The 16,510-nt window shown below is 37.7% G+C and overlaps 1 protein-coding gene across 3 annotated transcripts in view; it reads left to right on the top strand.

Moving 5' to 3' along the window:
• The window catches only part of LOC120412559 (phospholipase B1, membrane-associated-like), a 38,859-nt gene that overhangs the window by 19,912 nt on the left and 2,437 nt on the right, over positions 1 to 16,510 (top strand). The window contains exons 2-3 of one of the 3 annotated variants that reach the window (XM_052708381.1): positions 11,206 to 11,668; positions 15,704 to 16,443. In XM_052708381.1, coding sequence (XP_052564341.1) covers positions 11,356 to 11,668; positions 15,704 to 16,443 — 1,053 coding nt within the window. In that variant the 5' untranslated portion in view covers positions 11,206 to 11,355. Of the gene's footprint in view, positions 1 to 11,184; positions 11,669 to 15,703; positions 16,444 to 16,510 lie in introns of all 3 variants that reach the window. The other 2 variants (XM_039573062.2, XM_052708382.1) reach the window with 2 other exon arrangements.

The raw sequence follows: 16,510 nt of genomic DNA, 5'->3' as shown, positions 1-16,510 counted from the left end.
CCCATCTGACAGTTCAAATATAGACAAATATGGATCTTTTGCAACCGGAAGTATCAAATTTGGCCAATTCTAAAAAAATAGGGTTCAAATAACTACCCGAGCGATTGACTATTCAAAAACGAATGCACGAAAGTGTCACCTCTCGTTAATAAACTGAATTCAATACACAGCAAAAAAAGTTGCTTGTAAAAGGCCTGGGTGTAAAGTTAATGTTGTATTATTTTATGAAATTATATGTAATATTACAACCTGAAATATGTAACCCATCAGTATGGGAAACCTACTTTTCAGAAATATCAAGCTCATGTATGCATTTATTCCTTTCCTGATAGCCGAGCGGGCTAAGGCGCCAGTCCGTACTGTTGGTGCTGGGTTTGAATCCCGTCGGTTGCAACTTTTTTTTTTGTTTTTACAATACTTGTACATGCAGCGTGTAATATTAAGTGTCTTTTTTGACGAATGTGATATACATGCTTCTGCATGCGATTTTACCATCAGATTTTCAGCTGTGTAAATTTCCCAATGAACTGATTTTTCTTACATTTATTTTTTTGAAATGTTCAGAAAACTTGCATAAGGCTTTTTAGTCAGAAATTTACTAACACATTAAAAGTATGTTTACATGGCACCGGAACGTTTGTTTGCATCAGATTTCCTATCTCTTTCTAACATTTTTTTTTTCAGTCCGCTTCAAGCTGTTTTTTTTTAGCTGACCGCCCGATATGTCAGCTAACATAATTCGCAGGGCTGTGGCAGCTCGAGCTCGATCATTGTTTGTATCAGAACACTGTGACGAGAAGTTTGTCATTTTTGGGTTTAATTATATTTTTTCACTGGGCTTAGAAAGCTTTAAAAAATATTCTTAGAAGAATTGAAGACCTCCTGAGATACAGCGTACGAAGGAAAGAAGACAGAAAATTTTTAAGTCTCACCCAAACAGCCTCCATTCAAAAATCAGCAGCAACTATTTTTTCATTGTAAATAGGGACAAAGAGCCGAGTTGTTCATTTTCATTTCGCTATTTTTAAAAGAATCAACTCGTCTTTTGTATTAACAGCAACACATTCTGCTAAAACGTTCTACCAAACATTTTTTTTAATGTTAATAAATGAACTTTTTTAAATAATAACTCGGTGACTTAATTCGTATCCTCTATGGTTCAAAAGATGGAGGCATTATTTGAAATGTAATATGATATATCCTGCATAAGAACCATGAAAAACAAACTGAAAACGTTGGCCTTTTTTGTTTAATTCTTATAAAATACCTACAAATTTTCCAAAAACCAAGTCGATCAGAAAATTTCTTAGATTCGATGTTCGAATATAAAAAAGCATGGACAAACTAGTGCTCAACCGAAAAAAAAAAACAAAAATTCATTAATCACATATTAAAAAGTCCTTAAATGTCACAGATCTGCGATAACTAAACTGCTTTATCAATAAAGAAGTAGAGATGTATTTAAAATAAGCTGTTGATTTGAAATTGGACATTCAAACATGAAAAAATAAATAATGTCAACAAAAGACGACAACAATCAAAAACACAAACTAAATGTTTCAACTCTTAACGCATTTTGCTCCATGCGATTATTAGTTAAACAACATCTGATCAACACTAAACTGCACTCAAAGGAAGAAGCCTCCAATCCATCGCCTGTTTGAAAGCTTTTGTACTAGTTGAGCTATTGTTGCAAAAAAGATTGAATCACTTTTATATCCAGCCCGTTCAGCAAACACCTTCTCCGAGGTGCAACACTTACGTGTCGATTGATTTATTGAGAGCCTAATTTTATGAGGATGGTTCATCATTTGCCAGAAAAGGAATTAAATTAGATGTGTTACAACTTGTTTTCCAAATTTAATTGCGTTGAACACGTGCTTTTGTTGACCGACATGTGCAACTGAACTAGGTATGAAAGTAGATCTAATTAAACATTTGCTCTAACTGTCCATTTAATTGAAAGTTGATCAACTAAGCACAATTACCCAGGGTGGCTGCCTTACCACGTGACACAATCTTTCACCGACTAGCATGTCGACCTCGACGAGTCTGACAGAACAACTCAAGGAGACTCAGCTCTCAAGAGACTCAAGTCGGCGGGGCTATTAAAGGAACGATGTCGCAACAATCATGCGATCGCACACCCAAAGACATAATCAATCTAACGAAATACGAAAAACCACACCGGCGAGGGTTCTTTAAATGCCTTCACAAGAGTTCAATTACACCGGAGTTGAGCCGGCACGTTATTCGAAGATTAACCCAGTCAAGCGGGGTGATGCTACTTTTCGGGGCTCAGCCGAAGGCAGCACTTTGGCGCGATTAAACGCACCTGTCCTCACCTCGCTGGCTCGCCAAATCAGCTAAACCAGCTGGAGCGAAGCATGAATGAAGTGAGGAGAAAAATCAAAGAGATGTATGAACAACTCCGATCGGACCATAATTACCGGCGGCTAGCCAAACCAAAGCTATGCTGGCTGCTGCCGTCTTCAAGCCATTTGATGGGTAATTTGGACTGGCACTTGACAGAAGCTGGTGGGGAGATGGGGTGTGGGGTTAAATGACCAAAATTATGTTTTGAAGGTGATTTGTAGTCAAATAAAAAGAAACAAATTTCGATTGGTGGTCCCAATATGAAAAAGACATTATTTACTTAAAATGCCTAAATAAACGTTATGCAATGCGTTTTCAATTAGTTAACCTATTAATCAAGTTCTATTCAAAACAAACTTAAATTTTTAACAACAACAAAATTTCCTTGATTTTTTGGGTACCCAAGTAACCATCCAGCACTAACTAAAGTCATTAATCAGCAGGATATGGGCACCACTATTGCTGATTAGCCACCCAACAGCATTTGTTAATGCAAATCAGCACTGACTCAACAGCACAGTCAATAGCTGTTATAATGCTGATTTAGAGCTACGCCTAGCAACACTTTCAAAATTATTTATCAAACTGGCAACACGATTCTGGTTTTGAGTGAAGAGTGAAAGAGAGAGAGAGAAAAAAAAACAAACTTCTCGCTCACTCGTCGTCTTGTTTGAAATGACCATCGATTTTTTTCGTTTTGGTTAAGTTTTTTAATTGGTTTTTCATGTAAGTATGTGAAATAATTGGATGAATTATTATTTTAAAGAGTTGCATTATTCATTTTCAGCATTTTCTAAACTCTGCACCGTGAGGAAGAATAGAAAGCAACCGTTCCAGCAACTGCTTGTTGGCAAGCCCCGTCCGGATAATCTTCAGTGTACGATGGCCCGTGGGATTTCCGGAACCTGCAAGAGAATGCAGTTACCCACAACGTCAGATGCGCCACCGAAGGCCTCGCAGCACGGCAAAGACGACATGATCAACAAAGCAGTTGATCTTACGGAATTTGCCGGGGGCAGGAATTTTTGTAGTTGAAGATTACATTGAAGCAAACTTGAAGGATGCATTTGTGTAAAAAGTAATTTATCTTATGTAATAATATGAAATATAAATATGTATAATTAATAAAGTATGTCAATTGCTTTTAAGAAAACTAAAAAAACTTTTTAAATGTGATCAAGAACAGCATACATCAAAATGGCCTGGTCTGAAACAGTAAACAACAACATGCTTTGAAATCGCACTTGAAAATTGCTACTCACTTAGCCGTGAGGACACGGACTCAGGACTATCTCCACAACAGCGATGTCAACTTCCATACTTCTCTGCAGAGCATCATCATCAAAGCACAATCACAAGTCGGTAATGCAGTTATAAACACTCCAAAAATAGAATAGAATTCGGGAAGGCAAGGGGAAGAGAGAGAGAGAGAGCAACTTTTGTTTTGCTCTCTGTTTTTTTTTGTTTTGACATTTTCCGCAGGGATGGGCAAAAACAGTCGAGGCCAGCACTAAACCAGCCGAGTAAAGTCCAATTGCGGTCATTATTCAGCACTATAGTAGCTGTTAGTGCTGACGTAAAAACTAGTTAGCTTTTACTCGCAGCTGTTAAAGCGCATTAAATGCCGAAGTGTGGCTGAGTTTAAGTGCTGGATGGTTACTTGGGTAACCATTGAATGGGAGGATAATAACTTGAAATATAATTTGCATTGGCAAGGCTCCTTATGTAAAATCATTTGTTTCTCCATACAAGTTTCCAAACAAATTTGGAGGTTGTTTATACTGAAATATTCGAAAATTCGTTGCATGGTAGGAACTTTCTGATCGATTTGATGTCTTTGGCAAAAATGTAGGTAATGATTAAAAATTTCCACTAAAACGGTGTACGAAAAATTCATTTTTTTTATTTCGCTTTTGTGTAAAAAACTATATCTACACAAACTTGACCCCCTTTGATTTGTTTGAATTTTTTTATGCGTAAAGTGCGTAATGTGTTGACTTTTGAGCTATAGTGAATGACGGATGTTTTTATGTCATCCAAGTTATGTTTCTTTTTGAATTCTGTTAAGTACACTTTAAAAATGCCAGACAACTTTTCTTCAATTCCGGGTGCAAAATAGTAACTTTTCCTGTAATTTTATTATGATAAAATGGCCTTCTCATCATCATTGCTGAAATCTTTTTTTTTTGTAGGGCCTTAATACAGTCATCCCACATATTCGGAACGGTTTCCAGATCGGCCAATGTTCAAAAAATCATAGCAAATCGATGATTGAACTTAATGATTCGCTTTTACCTTCATTTGAAAGCTTTTCTTGCGATCTTTCGAATGCTGTATCGAACATCTGCAAATTTTAACTTTTATATGAAGTTTTTGAAGAATTACTATGACCCTTGAAATCCACAAATTCGGAACACTTTTTTCTTACGAATGTAAACAAACTTTGGATCTCTCCAGGAGTACATATTAATTACCAAATAATGACTTCACACACTGAAACCAATGAAACTCAAGCTAAGTGATGTTTTATACATGGTTTGACAACTTTTTTGTGAAAATATCAGTTAAATTTAGGTGTTCCACAATAGTGGGATGCACAATAATATCCCACAATTATGAAACAGGCCATTTGGAGGCAGTGTTTTGCTGCTCTGGACAAAATAGACTTGGAATGTAGTTTATTGTTCAAAAAGAATTACTTTTACAAGTGAAATAGCAAGATAATGTCCCAATGAAGGTTCTAAAAATAGTAGGGTGGACACAAAAGCTACTTTTGGCATGCACCCAAAGGAAATATATAGCTCAAAATCTGCAACAGTGGATTTGCTGCAGAAAATGTTACATTTTCTAACAGATTTTGCAGCAAGCTCATAGCTCATTTTTGCCCGCGTGTAAACATGTCAGCGATCTGCAGTTCTCACCAACACATATAATGCTGGCGCGTCCCCGAGCAACACTCCAGAGAGAAGATTATGTTGGTGCTCTGTCCCTCTCAATTCATCAAGCGTCCATGGTGCGGTGGTAGCGTGTCGGATCAATAACCTAGAAGTTCCCAAGTAACCATCCAGCACTTAAACTCAGCCACACTTCGGCATTTAATGCGCTTTAACAGCTGCGAGTAAAAGCTAACTAGTTTTTACGTCAGCACTAACAGCTACTATAGTGCTGAATAATGACCGCAATTGGACTTTACTCGGCTGGTTTAGTGCTGGCCTCGACTGTTTTTGCCCACCCCTGCGGAAAATGTCAAAACAAAAAAAAAACAGAGAGCAAAACAAAAGTTGCTCTCTCTCTCTCTCTTCCCCTTGCCTTCCCGAATTCTATTCTATTTTTGGAGTGTTTATAACTGCATTACCGACTTGTGATTGTGCTTTGATGATGATGCTCTGCAGAGAAGTATGGAAGTTGACATCGCTGTTGTGGAGATAGTCCTGAGTCCGTGTCCTCACGGCTAAGTGAGTAGCAATTTTCAAGTGCGATTTCAAAGCATGTTGTTGTTTACTGTTTCAGACCAGGCCATTTTGATGTATGCTGTTCTTGATCACATTTAAAAAGTTTTTTTAGTTTTCTTAAAAGCAATTGACATACTTTATTAATTATACATATTTATATTTCATATTATTACATAAGATAAATTACTTTTTACACAAATGCATCCTTCAAGTTTGCTTCAATGTAATCTTCAACTACAAAAATTCCTGCCCCCGGCAAATTCCGTAAGATCAACTGCTTTGTTGATCATGTCGTCTTTGCCGTGCTGCGAGGCCTTCGGTGGCGCATCTGACGTTGTGGGTAACTGCATTCTCTTGCAGGTTCCGGAAATCCCACGGGCCATCGTACACTGAAGATTATCCGGACGGGGCTTGCCAACAAGCAGTTGCTGGAACGGTTGCTTTCTATTCTTCCTCACGGTGCAGAGTTTAGAAAATGCTGAAAATGAATAATGCAACTCTTTAAAATAATAATTCATCCAATTATTTCACATACTTACATGAAAAACCAATTAAAAAACTTAACCAAAACGAAAAAAATCGATGGTCATTTCAAACAAGACGACGAGTGAGCGAGAAGTTTGTTTTTTTCTCTCTCTCTCTCTTTCACTCTTCACTCAAAACCAGAATCGTGTTGCCAGTTTGATAAATAATTTTGAAAGTGTTGCTAGGCGTAGCTCTAAATCAGCATTATAACAGCTATTGACTGTGCTGTTGAGTCAGTGCTGATTTGCATTAACAAATGCTGTTGGGTGGCTAATCAGCAATAGTGGTGCCCATATCCTGCTGATTAATGACTTTAGTTAGTGCTGGATGGTTACTTGGGTTGTTGGTTCAATCCTCGTTCTGTTTAATTTTTTTTTTCTCCAATACAATCAATCAGCCGTCGGTAATGTCGATAATTGTCGGTAACGGGCAAAAATGTCATACCCCTATATCGCAAAAAATGCATGAGGACAGATTTCATGCAGATTCTGATATACTTTCATGCCGCCATGCATCACAATCATGCGACTGCCAGTTGGGTGTGCTATTGACAAATTATCATAAAAGTGTTCCGAATTTGTGGGTGTTCCGAATATGTGGGATGACTGTACTACTGCGACCAGTTATAGGAATACTAGTAGTGATGCTAAAAACTTAATAATAGCACTAATTCGAGTTGTCCTAAAAAGATCTAGTTTTCAGCACTTATGTTTTGGTTTTTGAGTTGTTGCATAAACTACTGTTTTCGACGTAAAATGTAATTTATCGGAGAAAGTAAAATAAATTTTTCCCATGACCCATGAAGAGTAACAGGGCCGCATTTACAAAGCGGATTTTGGCAACTTCCCTATTTTGGCATGGCACTGTATACGTAAATATTCGAAAATCTTTATCTTTTGAAGAAATTTTCTGATCGGTTTGGTGTCTTAGGCAATATTGTAGCTATAGGTGAGGACTATTCAAATCGCTTCGCTAGGAGACGTTGATTTTAGCGGATTGCAGACTGGATTTTCGCCATGTGATGTGATGTCTAAGCCCAAGTTGCCTAGGAATCGATAATTGGGAATAGAACCAATTCCACCTGAACCAGATTCTCACCACCATGGCAGCCGTCCATTGCCGGCCGCTCCCATCTCCTCCGCGCACCAGGGACAAGGAAAGGGATTTGGAAGACGGGAAGTGTTGATGTTCCACTTGTTTAAGTGGTCATGGGCAAGTCACCATGGTGTCCCCAAGTAAGTTTCGCTTGGAGTTGGACGGTTTTTGGGAAGGTGAATGGCCTGAGGATCCACCCTTGGCGAGTTGTTGTTCGAATTCTTCGTGTGTTCTCATTTCTAATGGGAAAGCTTTCAATTCTTCTCATCTCTTATTGGATGAATTCTATCAGTCGCCCAGGCTATTTATAGCGAGGTAATGTAGGTTCATTTCAAATGCGCCTGCATGCATGCAATGCAATAGGGGGATGGCGTCGCTATTTTTAGATCACATTTTCCACTTTTTCTCATCGAAACCGACTACTTTATCGACTTCATTTTGCTGGGCGAGATAGGACGCCGTCTATTTATAGACGATGACTCAGCACTTTTCCACTCTTGCGCTTAAAAAAACCAGATGGCAGCACGATGTAACGCCACGTCCCTATGCATTCTTGTATGTTCTGATATTCAACTTGCATTCAATTTTATTCTCGTCCGTTTCTTGGATTCATTTGTATCAGTCTAAGTCCTACTCAAGCTACCAATGCTTCACGGTAAAGTGGAAAGCATTTTGCTGGCCAATCCTAAGGACAGAGGATCGAGCCCCGCCGTGAGCTTCATGTTTTTTTCATTAATTTCCAAATTCAATGAGTCCAGAACTTTCTCGCTGGGAGCAGATGGGTATCGAAACCAGGACCCATTCGCTTATAAAGCGATCACCGTAACCATTCAGCCACGACCACTCCTATTCAATTATTCAAAAATTCAATTTCCCAAAATCTAATTGATATAAGTTTTAAAATTTGTTATTATGTTTTAGGGGACGAAAATCGCAATTTTTGAAAAAAAGAAATTGTACTCCTCTGACGTCAGTTTTTCGCGTAAAATTAAATTTGCAATTGAAAAGTACTTTACAGCTGTTTGATAAAGTGCACTGTTTTCAAGAATTAGCCACTTAAAAATTGATGTTAGCAGAAAAAATTCCGTTTTTCGTTATTCAAAATTCACATTGAAGATAGAACCTCGTGTTACTGAAAAAAAATAAAGATTTTCAAGTCTCATGTAAACAATCTTTTCATTTGTAGGACAAACATCTCAGAAACTAATAGTCCTATTTTCAATGTTTGAAGATAAAACATTTGTAAAATGTTCCCCTTGGAAAAAATTGTTTAAATTTTTTTATCAGAGCTTTCAAAAGGATCAATTATTCAATATTACGTTCTTTTGAAATGTAAGAGTTGAGTCAAAAAATTTCGATTTTTCTGAGATATTAGTACTAGAAAAAAAAGTTTGTCCTCATGGTCGACTCCTCACGATCAACGGGGGAAGTGCGGAGGGATGTGATGACTGCATACCATTTAGAGATGCCTTAGAACTTAGACGACCTCCAAGATATCCAGATTTGAAAGGGGAAAGGGTTTGATGGGATGCTGCACCGACGAATGAAGTAGTGGGCATTGGTTGGTAAATTTAATAAAAATTAATGTGCAGTTAAATAATTAGGGACAAAACAAGAACGCTCTCACCAAAATCAGCTGCATAAGCTCCGATGGTTAAGTCCGCAGCGTTGCCAATTCTTAAGTGACGCTTTTGTCGCTGGCATCATGAGAGTTGTGTAATGGAGCACTTCCATTCGAGCAGTTTTTGCTTTTTTCAACAATGTATTTCTTATGAAGCGAACTGTCAAAAACTGCTCGACTGCGGGTGCTCCATTGGAACTTGATCCACAGGAACGCTTCAAATGACGACACTTGGTGATGTGATTATGATTGTGAGAAGTTGATTATTTGTACATAAAAAAAAGTTAATCGTCAAAAAATCGTTCGCGTTTTTTTTTTTTTTTTTTGAGTAGTCCTCATCAATATCTACATTTTTGCCGAAGTCACCAAACCGATTAAAAATGTCCTTCAAAACATACAGATTTTCGAATATTCACGTATCATTTTTGTATGAAGCTGCCTAAATTCTTTGGAGCCTTGTATGGGTCAACAAATGACATAACATGGCTTCTTTGGTAATAGAGAAGGCCCAATCCAATATTGAGCTGAATAAAAAAAAATCATAAAATATGAATTCACAAAATTGGCCGATTTCGTAAACAATTAGACTAAAGAATACAAACGGATCTTTCGAAAAAAACATAACTTTACTAAGGGACCATCCATAAACTACGTGGACACTTTTTTGGAAATCTCAACCCCCCCCCTCGTGGGCAATTTCCATACAAAAAACATACCCCCCCACCTTCTAAAGTGTCCACGTGGTTTATGGATGGTCTCTAATGGTTTTAACTTGAAAACGCTGCAACTTCGAATGGGACCATCCATAAACCACGTGTACACTTACGGGGGGGTTGAGAATTCCAAAAAAGTGTCCACGTGGATTGTGGATGGTCCCAATTTATGTGCAAGATTTTGTTTAACCAAAAAGGAGATTTTTTGAGCACGACTCGTACAAGGTTTACCGAGTGGGATAAGTACGACGAGTGCTGAAAAAAAAAAGTTCTGCATCGAGCAGATTCAATTTTGCAATTCGGGAGAACAACTTTTAAATATTTTTTTTGAGAAATTTGGTGTCCAATTTGCTATACTGTAGCTATCTTGAAAAGCTCTTGTAGAACTCCTGAAACTTTTTGCTACTATGGCAAGTAATACAAGCATCAACCAAGTCTGACAAATAACTTGACTTTCCCATAATTTCACTGCCGACCAGCGGGGATTTGATTGGACCACACCACACGCATACTCAGTGTTCAAGAATACCTTTGTCCTAGACTTTCTCGATGTGAAACAGTATCTTCCGCTTACAAAGTGAACATCTTTAACAGTTAGCCATGGCAGCTTCTCGATAACAAACTAAATTTTGAAAGGTATAAAAACTGGGTCCACCTTACCCCAGTTACCCAAACCACAGTTTCAGTGCAGTTAACGGTCGATTTCGGTGTGGCACATGGTTTTTTTCGGCGGCAATCTTTGCGTGTGCCATGCCAGAGCGCCATTCTCTTGGCAGAGCGTTTTCTGACACTGCTACTGCACAATTGAGATTAAATTTGAAAGCACTGAGTCTGCTGGTAAAACCCCAACCCCGTATAGTGCAATGCCGGCCACTCCGACAAGTGATGATGCGCTTTTGCGAAATTTTGCTCGGACCCCTTGAAGATCGTCATCCAATCAGCCTCGACGAAACTCTTTGGCCCAAGGTTGACTCCTCTCTTATTTGGGACTCACTCTTTTTTTCTGTCTTATTGTTTTCGCTCGATAACAATCTTTCAACGAGGTGTTGTATAATTATGATTCTTTTTTGTTTGAAGTTATGCTCGGGTGCCGCACGTTAAGCACACTCTTGACAGCAGAAGCGCAAATTGTGAGTGAGCAAGAGTGTCAAAGGGAGGTGCTGAAATGTCAAGTCAAGATACACTCATTAGAAAAGTGATGTAGCAATTAAATTAGATGAAAAGAAGAAAAAAATGTGAAGGAAAACGCTTTTTATCACATAAAATGTAAGACGAATTGCAGTTTACAGTCCATTATAAAACGAAAAGATCTCAGATTTTTTGTAGTTTTTTTACCGTCAAGTAATGTTTCAAGTCAGGTGTTTGAATAATTTGGAAACCTTTAAACAATCAAATGTGGGAGATAATATTTTTATTTCAGCAGTATTATTAAAATTTTTGTGACTGCGTGTTTACAAAATCAAAATAAACCGAAAAATGATTTCACTAAGCTATAACAAAGAATAACGAAGAAAATGAGATAGTGACAAAACCAACGAAAAAAGCCGAAAACCAAAAAAAAAAACAAACAAAAATGTGGCTCACACAGACTTCCCTGAACATCTACCTGATACTGCTGCTGCTGATGTGCCAGGAGAACAAATTCCACCGCTGGAAGGTGGATGGCCAGCTGAGCGCGTTCCGGCCGACCGTCTTCGACAACTCCGAGTGGCGGCTGTTCTTCCACCTGTACCGGAACGTCACGATGATGATGGCGGGCCGGACGGGGCTGAAGACGCGCGGTCGGTTCCTGCAGAAGCAAGTTCCGGACAGTGTGCCCTTTCCGTGTGATGTGACCCTCGGTCGGAGCCGAGAGCCGCCCACCAGCGTGCACAAGTTGAGACCAGGTAAGCGGAATAATTATCCCGTTTTAGTTTTTTGGGGTTTTTGCTTTACGATGACTCATTAACAACTTTCATTTTTCGTGCAACGGTTTTGGCAATGAAAACAATTGTTTTTGCTCAACGGACGGTTCCAAATTAGTGCAGATCATTACTCAGTCGGTTTGACCTTACAATTATTTGGCCTGTTTGAAGTTACCTGTTACCTAATATTAATTTAATTTCATTCTGACTGACTTACGCAATTTGAATGACGAAGAATGTCGATTGAGTAGTTTTCTGAGTTTTCGCAAATCGTTTCTCTATTATAAAATTTATCTGTTATAATAAACCAAAATTCTGAAGAAGGGAGGAATTCTTCTATATGGTGTTTAATTTTAAATTCTTAATAATCTTCTTAATAATCAATATATACTAAAACTGATCTAAAAAATTTCATATTATTTTTTTTATATTACTTTTTATTAAATTTCATATTACTTTTTTTCGACAAATTTAGCTTTAAGAAATTTAGGCAATTAGAATTCTAAAACTATGTATTTTGTCAAAATTTTACAATTTTTTTTCGATTGCAAATTAAATATGAAATCCCAAGTTAAATTTGATATTGTAAAAAAAATGTTTTTGGGCCTTTTCAAATGTAAGGTACAATAATTTTTATAAAGATATTTTTTAATCGAGAGATTGAAAAAAATCACAATATCAATATCAAGATTGAAAAATTTCACAATATCATTTGTTGACCTAGAAAATCGAACGCATATTTGCTAAGGCTTCATCCATAAAGTACGTCACGCTAAAATCACCTAAAATTTACCTCCACCCTTCCCCCCTTTGTCACACTTTCCCTATACTTATAACACGCAATGTCACACTCTTTCAGACCCCCCCCCCCCTCCCCCCCTAAAGCGTGACATTATGGATGAAGCCTAAGTTATCGTCAATTGAAAAATCAACGCTATTTTTGTAGAGAAAAACTCGTTTTTCTTGTGTAACTTTCTTTCGGAAGCTGTATCTCATCAACCACTATAGGAAATTTGCTGATCTCTTCGAACAACATGTTTTCAGAGATGGTTAAGCTTGGTCATGACTTTAAAGGCAAACAAGTCATGTTATCAACAAAAAATCAAATTTTAGTGGACATATTTTGAAAACGGTGCACGATATCAAAATTTATGCAGGGAAAACTCGGGAGACTTGAACCCTAGCTTAGCCTCGTCAGCGTGTGGGTTAAAAAATATAAAAATTGATATTACAAGCCTAGGTTTCAAAATGTTTACGAAAAAAGTGTTTTAAAATGCATTTTGCCCCATGATTATTCAGGCCGACTTTGATGGGGAGGCGACATACACTTTGAAAAATATTTGCAATGGCCTAAGCATGTTAAATATAAAACACAAACTTTTAGGTTTATTGTAAAATTGCTGTAATTTATAGAAAATTAATAGTTTGAATGAATAAGAAACATATTGCCTGAATTAATTTCAAATGTTGAAGGGGGATCAATTTTCTCCTAAAATTAAGAAAATGCCGACATAACATATTTGTTCAAAATAATTGGCATTATTCAATGAACCATCTGATCAAATAATCTTATCAGCCAAACGTAGTTGATTGCAAAAAAAAATCATATTTTACATCTGAAAATTAAGTAAAAAAACTGTTATCGATTGTTTCGTAAAATAATTAGTAAATAAATTTTGACCAACTTGTGCCATAGCTTAAAAGATGGGAACTCATCGTCGCTTGTGTGCTTTTTTGTGATACGTCCTATTTTTTTAACAGCAGACTTGTAACAAGATGTGACACAACCGTCAATATCCTTCTATTTTTGAATGTAAGTAATTTTTTAAAAGTCAATTTCAAAAATTGGTAATTTTTTATAATGTATTTTTTTTATATTTCTAAGCCATAACTTTGCCAAAGACGAAATCCGTTGTCAAGGTCCAGATACAAATTTAAAATATTTGAATAGCCTTTTGTTTGGTCAGCTGCCCAAATTGTATCAAGATTTGTAGGGACTAAGAGTGGAGAATGATTTATTTGTTCACGGAAGAAGTAAAATTTCATCCAAAAAACATCAAAAAATAAATTTTCAAAAAAGCTTGTTTTTGCGAAAATTGCTCACAGGCAATTTAAACTAAACTGTTATTGCTCACAGGCCATTTTAACTAAACTGCTATTATAGGGTGTTCTTTTGATATCGATTACCAAAAACCAAAGTGACCAAATCGGGTCCTCGCTAGATCGATAAAATGAGATAATAAGAGTCTTGTTCCTGTGTGTGTAGGCAGCGAATGACTCTTGTAGTTCAAGTTGAATAAAATCAACAAAATTCTAACTTTCTAACCGAATATCCAGGGGTTACAAAAATCACGGGAAACGGGAGTTTTCAACAAATTTACAGAGAATTCCCTGAAAATTTGTAATTTATTGGATATTGTTCAGATAATGGATATCGGATATGAAAGCTTCATCAATGGTAGATTCAAGTGATTGTTACTTGTTGAAAAACATACAACTTGAAGAAAATACATTTTTTTTCAAATTTTAGTAGCAGAGCTTCGTTACGTACAATATTTAAAAAGAAATATTTTAGGAGTTTTGAACAGTGAAACCATGCTCCACAACCATTAAGGTATAACATACATTTAGAAAAAAATCATATTTCAGGAAATTTATAAAATCCACCAAAATGATGATGATGACACACCTGAAAAATTCATGAAGATATGTCAAGTTTAAACTGAATAGGAATCGATTTAGAGTTTAATTTTTGCCATGCGCAAAGCGAACTGTCATATTTTGTGAGTGTTTTTTCTCAAAACACCGAGTTGATTTACGGGTTCCACGATATCTCGAGATGTCTGAAATTTTCGTGAAATATCCGTGTGCATAACGAAGCCTGATTTTTAAATGGGTTATTCTCCGCCAACTCAAACAGCAGTTGCCCTGACACCTCTTCGATTTGCGTAAAACTTTGCTCTAAGGGGCTATTTTGGTTCCTGATCACGAATCCGAGGTCCATTTTTTGATATTTCGTGACGGTGGGGTGGCACGACCCCTTTCATTTTCTGGTTTTTTACTAAGACACGTTTTTCAGTAATTTGGAGAGTAACTTTTTCAAAAAACTTTTTTGTAAAATTCTGATAACTCGTGAAGAATACATGCAAACCCCTTAAGTCTATATATACTTTTTTTTTGTCTGCTCTACTTTGTAGAACATTGTTACTCTCTAAAATGTAACCCTGCAAAGTTAGAAAAAACACGTAATTCTAAAATGAATAATTTTGTTCTAAATGAAAAAATGACCCTTCTGGGTTATTTCAGATTCGAAAAGAACATTAAATTTCCCATAAAATGACATGTCCCACGATTTTTGACAGTTGAGTAACGGGAAATGGCAGCGATTTTAAAACTATTTTTTAACCTTTTTTGATGAAAAATACGTTTTTTCGGAATTTTGGGAATTTTGAGTACGCCATCAAATCAGGCGTCTGATTTTACACAAAAGTCCCTTTGACACCAAATTTCTATCTCGTCACAGTTGCGAGCTACAAATCTCTGAAAAACGTGTCTTAGTAAAAAACCTTAAAATGAAAGGGGTCGTACCACCCCACCGTCACGAGATATCGAAAAATAGACCTCAGATTCGTGATCAGGGACCAAAATTACCCCTTAGAGCAAAATTTCACGAAAACTTTTTCCGATTTTGTGTGAGTTGGTAGAGAATTTCCCAAATGTCACTTTTCAAAAAATACAAAAATTGAAAAATAAACGTTTTTTATATGAAAAACAAAAAAATATGTTTATCTTTTTTAAAAACAAACTTTTGGAAATCGGCCTTCATCATGCACACGGAACCAGTTTAACGAGTCTGAACCAACATTTTGAGCCGATTTATCTAATTTAAACCTTCATCATTTTCCAATACATTTTCATAAAATCCCGGGACGGCAAATTGGTAGCTCTGCAATCAATATTTATAACAGTTTTCAGTAGCACTCTTTTTTTCACTATAATCATTTCTTCTTCTACCAGGTGACATTAACGTGATTGCCGCGATCGGGGACTCGGTGATCACGGCCAGCGGTGCATCCGCCACGAGCTTCCTCGAGCTGTACACCGAGAACCGGGGCCTGTCCTGGTGCATCGGCGGCCAGTGGAATTGGCGCAACGCCACCACGCTTCCTAACATTTTAAAAGTATTTAATCCTAAGTTGGTGGGCTACTCCTACCGCGATTCCTACAGCTTTCACTGGGACTCGCAGTTCAACAACGCTGAAATCGGTGCCATCTCGAAGGAACTGCCCCACATGGCGCGCCAAATGGTGACGCGGATCAAGTCCGACCGGCGGGTCAACTTCAAGCGGGACTGGAAGATCCTGACGATCACCATCGGCGGGAATGACATTTGCGCGTATGTTTGTACGATGAAAAACCCGGAATCGCTGCCGATGAAGCACAGGAGGAACCTGTTGGCAACGTTGCGATATCTGCGGGACAATTTGCCGCGGACGTTCGTCAACATCGTGTCGATGCCGGACGTGGAGAAGGTGGTGAACTTGCCGGACAAACCGATGATCTGCTGGATCTTGCACCACGGCGAGTGTCCCTGCTGGGTGGGACCGATCCACAACTCGACGGAGAGTTCGAGGGCCAGGTGGGCCAAAATACAGCGACAGTACAAAAAGGTGGAGGAAGAGGTGCCCATGTTGGACGAGTTCCGCGGGCTCGACGGATTTGCCGTGGTTCATCAACCGTGGACGAAGCGGCTTACTGTGAGTGGCCTCTTTTTGTCGATACTTCCTTCACATTGCTTATTTATTTCATTTGCGGCTTTTTTGC

The sequence above is a fragment of the Culex pipiens genome, chromosome 2 (genome assembly GCF_016801865.2).
Source record: "Culex pipiens pallens isolate TS chromosome 2, TS_CPP_V2, whole genome shotgun sequence".
NCBI classification, from domain to species: domain Eukaryota; kingdom Metazoa; phylum Arthropoda; class Insecta; order Diptera; family Culicidae; genus Culex; species Culex pipiens.
Note: the sequence above shows the minus strand (reverse complement) of the source record. Positions and strands in the feature narration are given on the sequence as shown.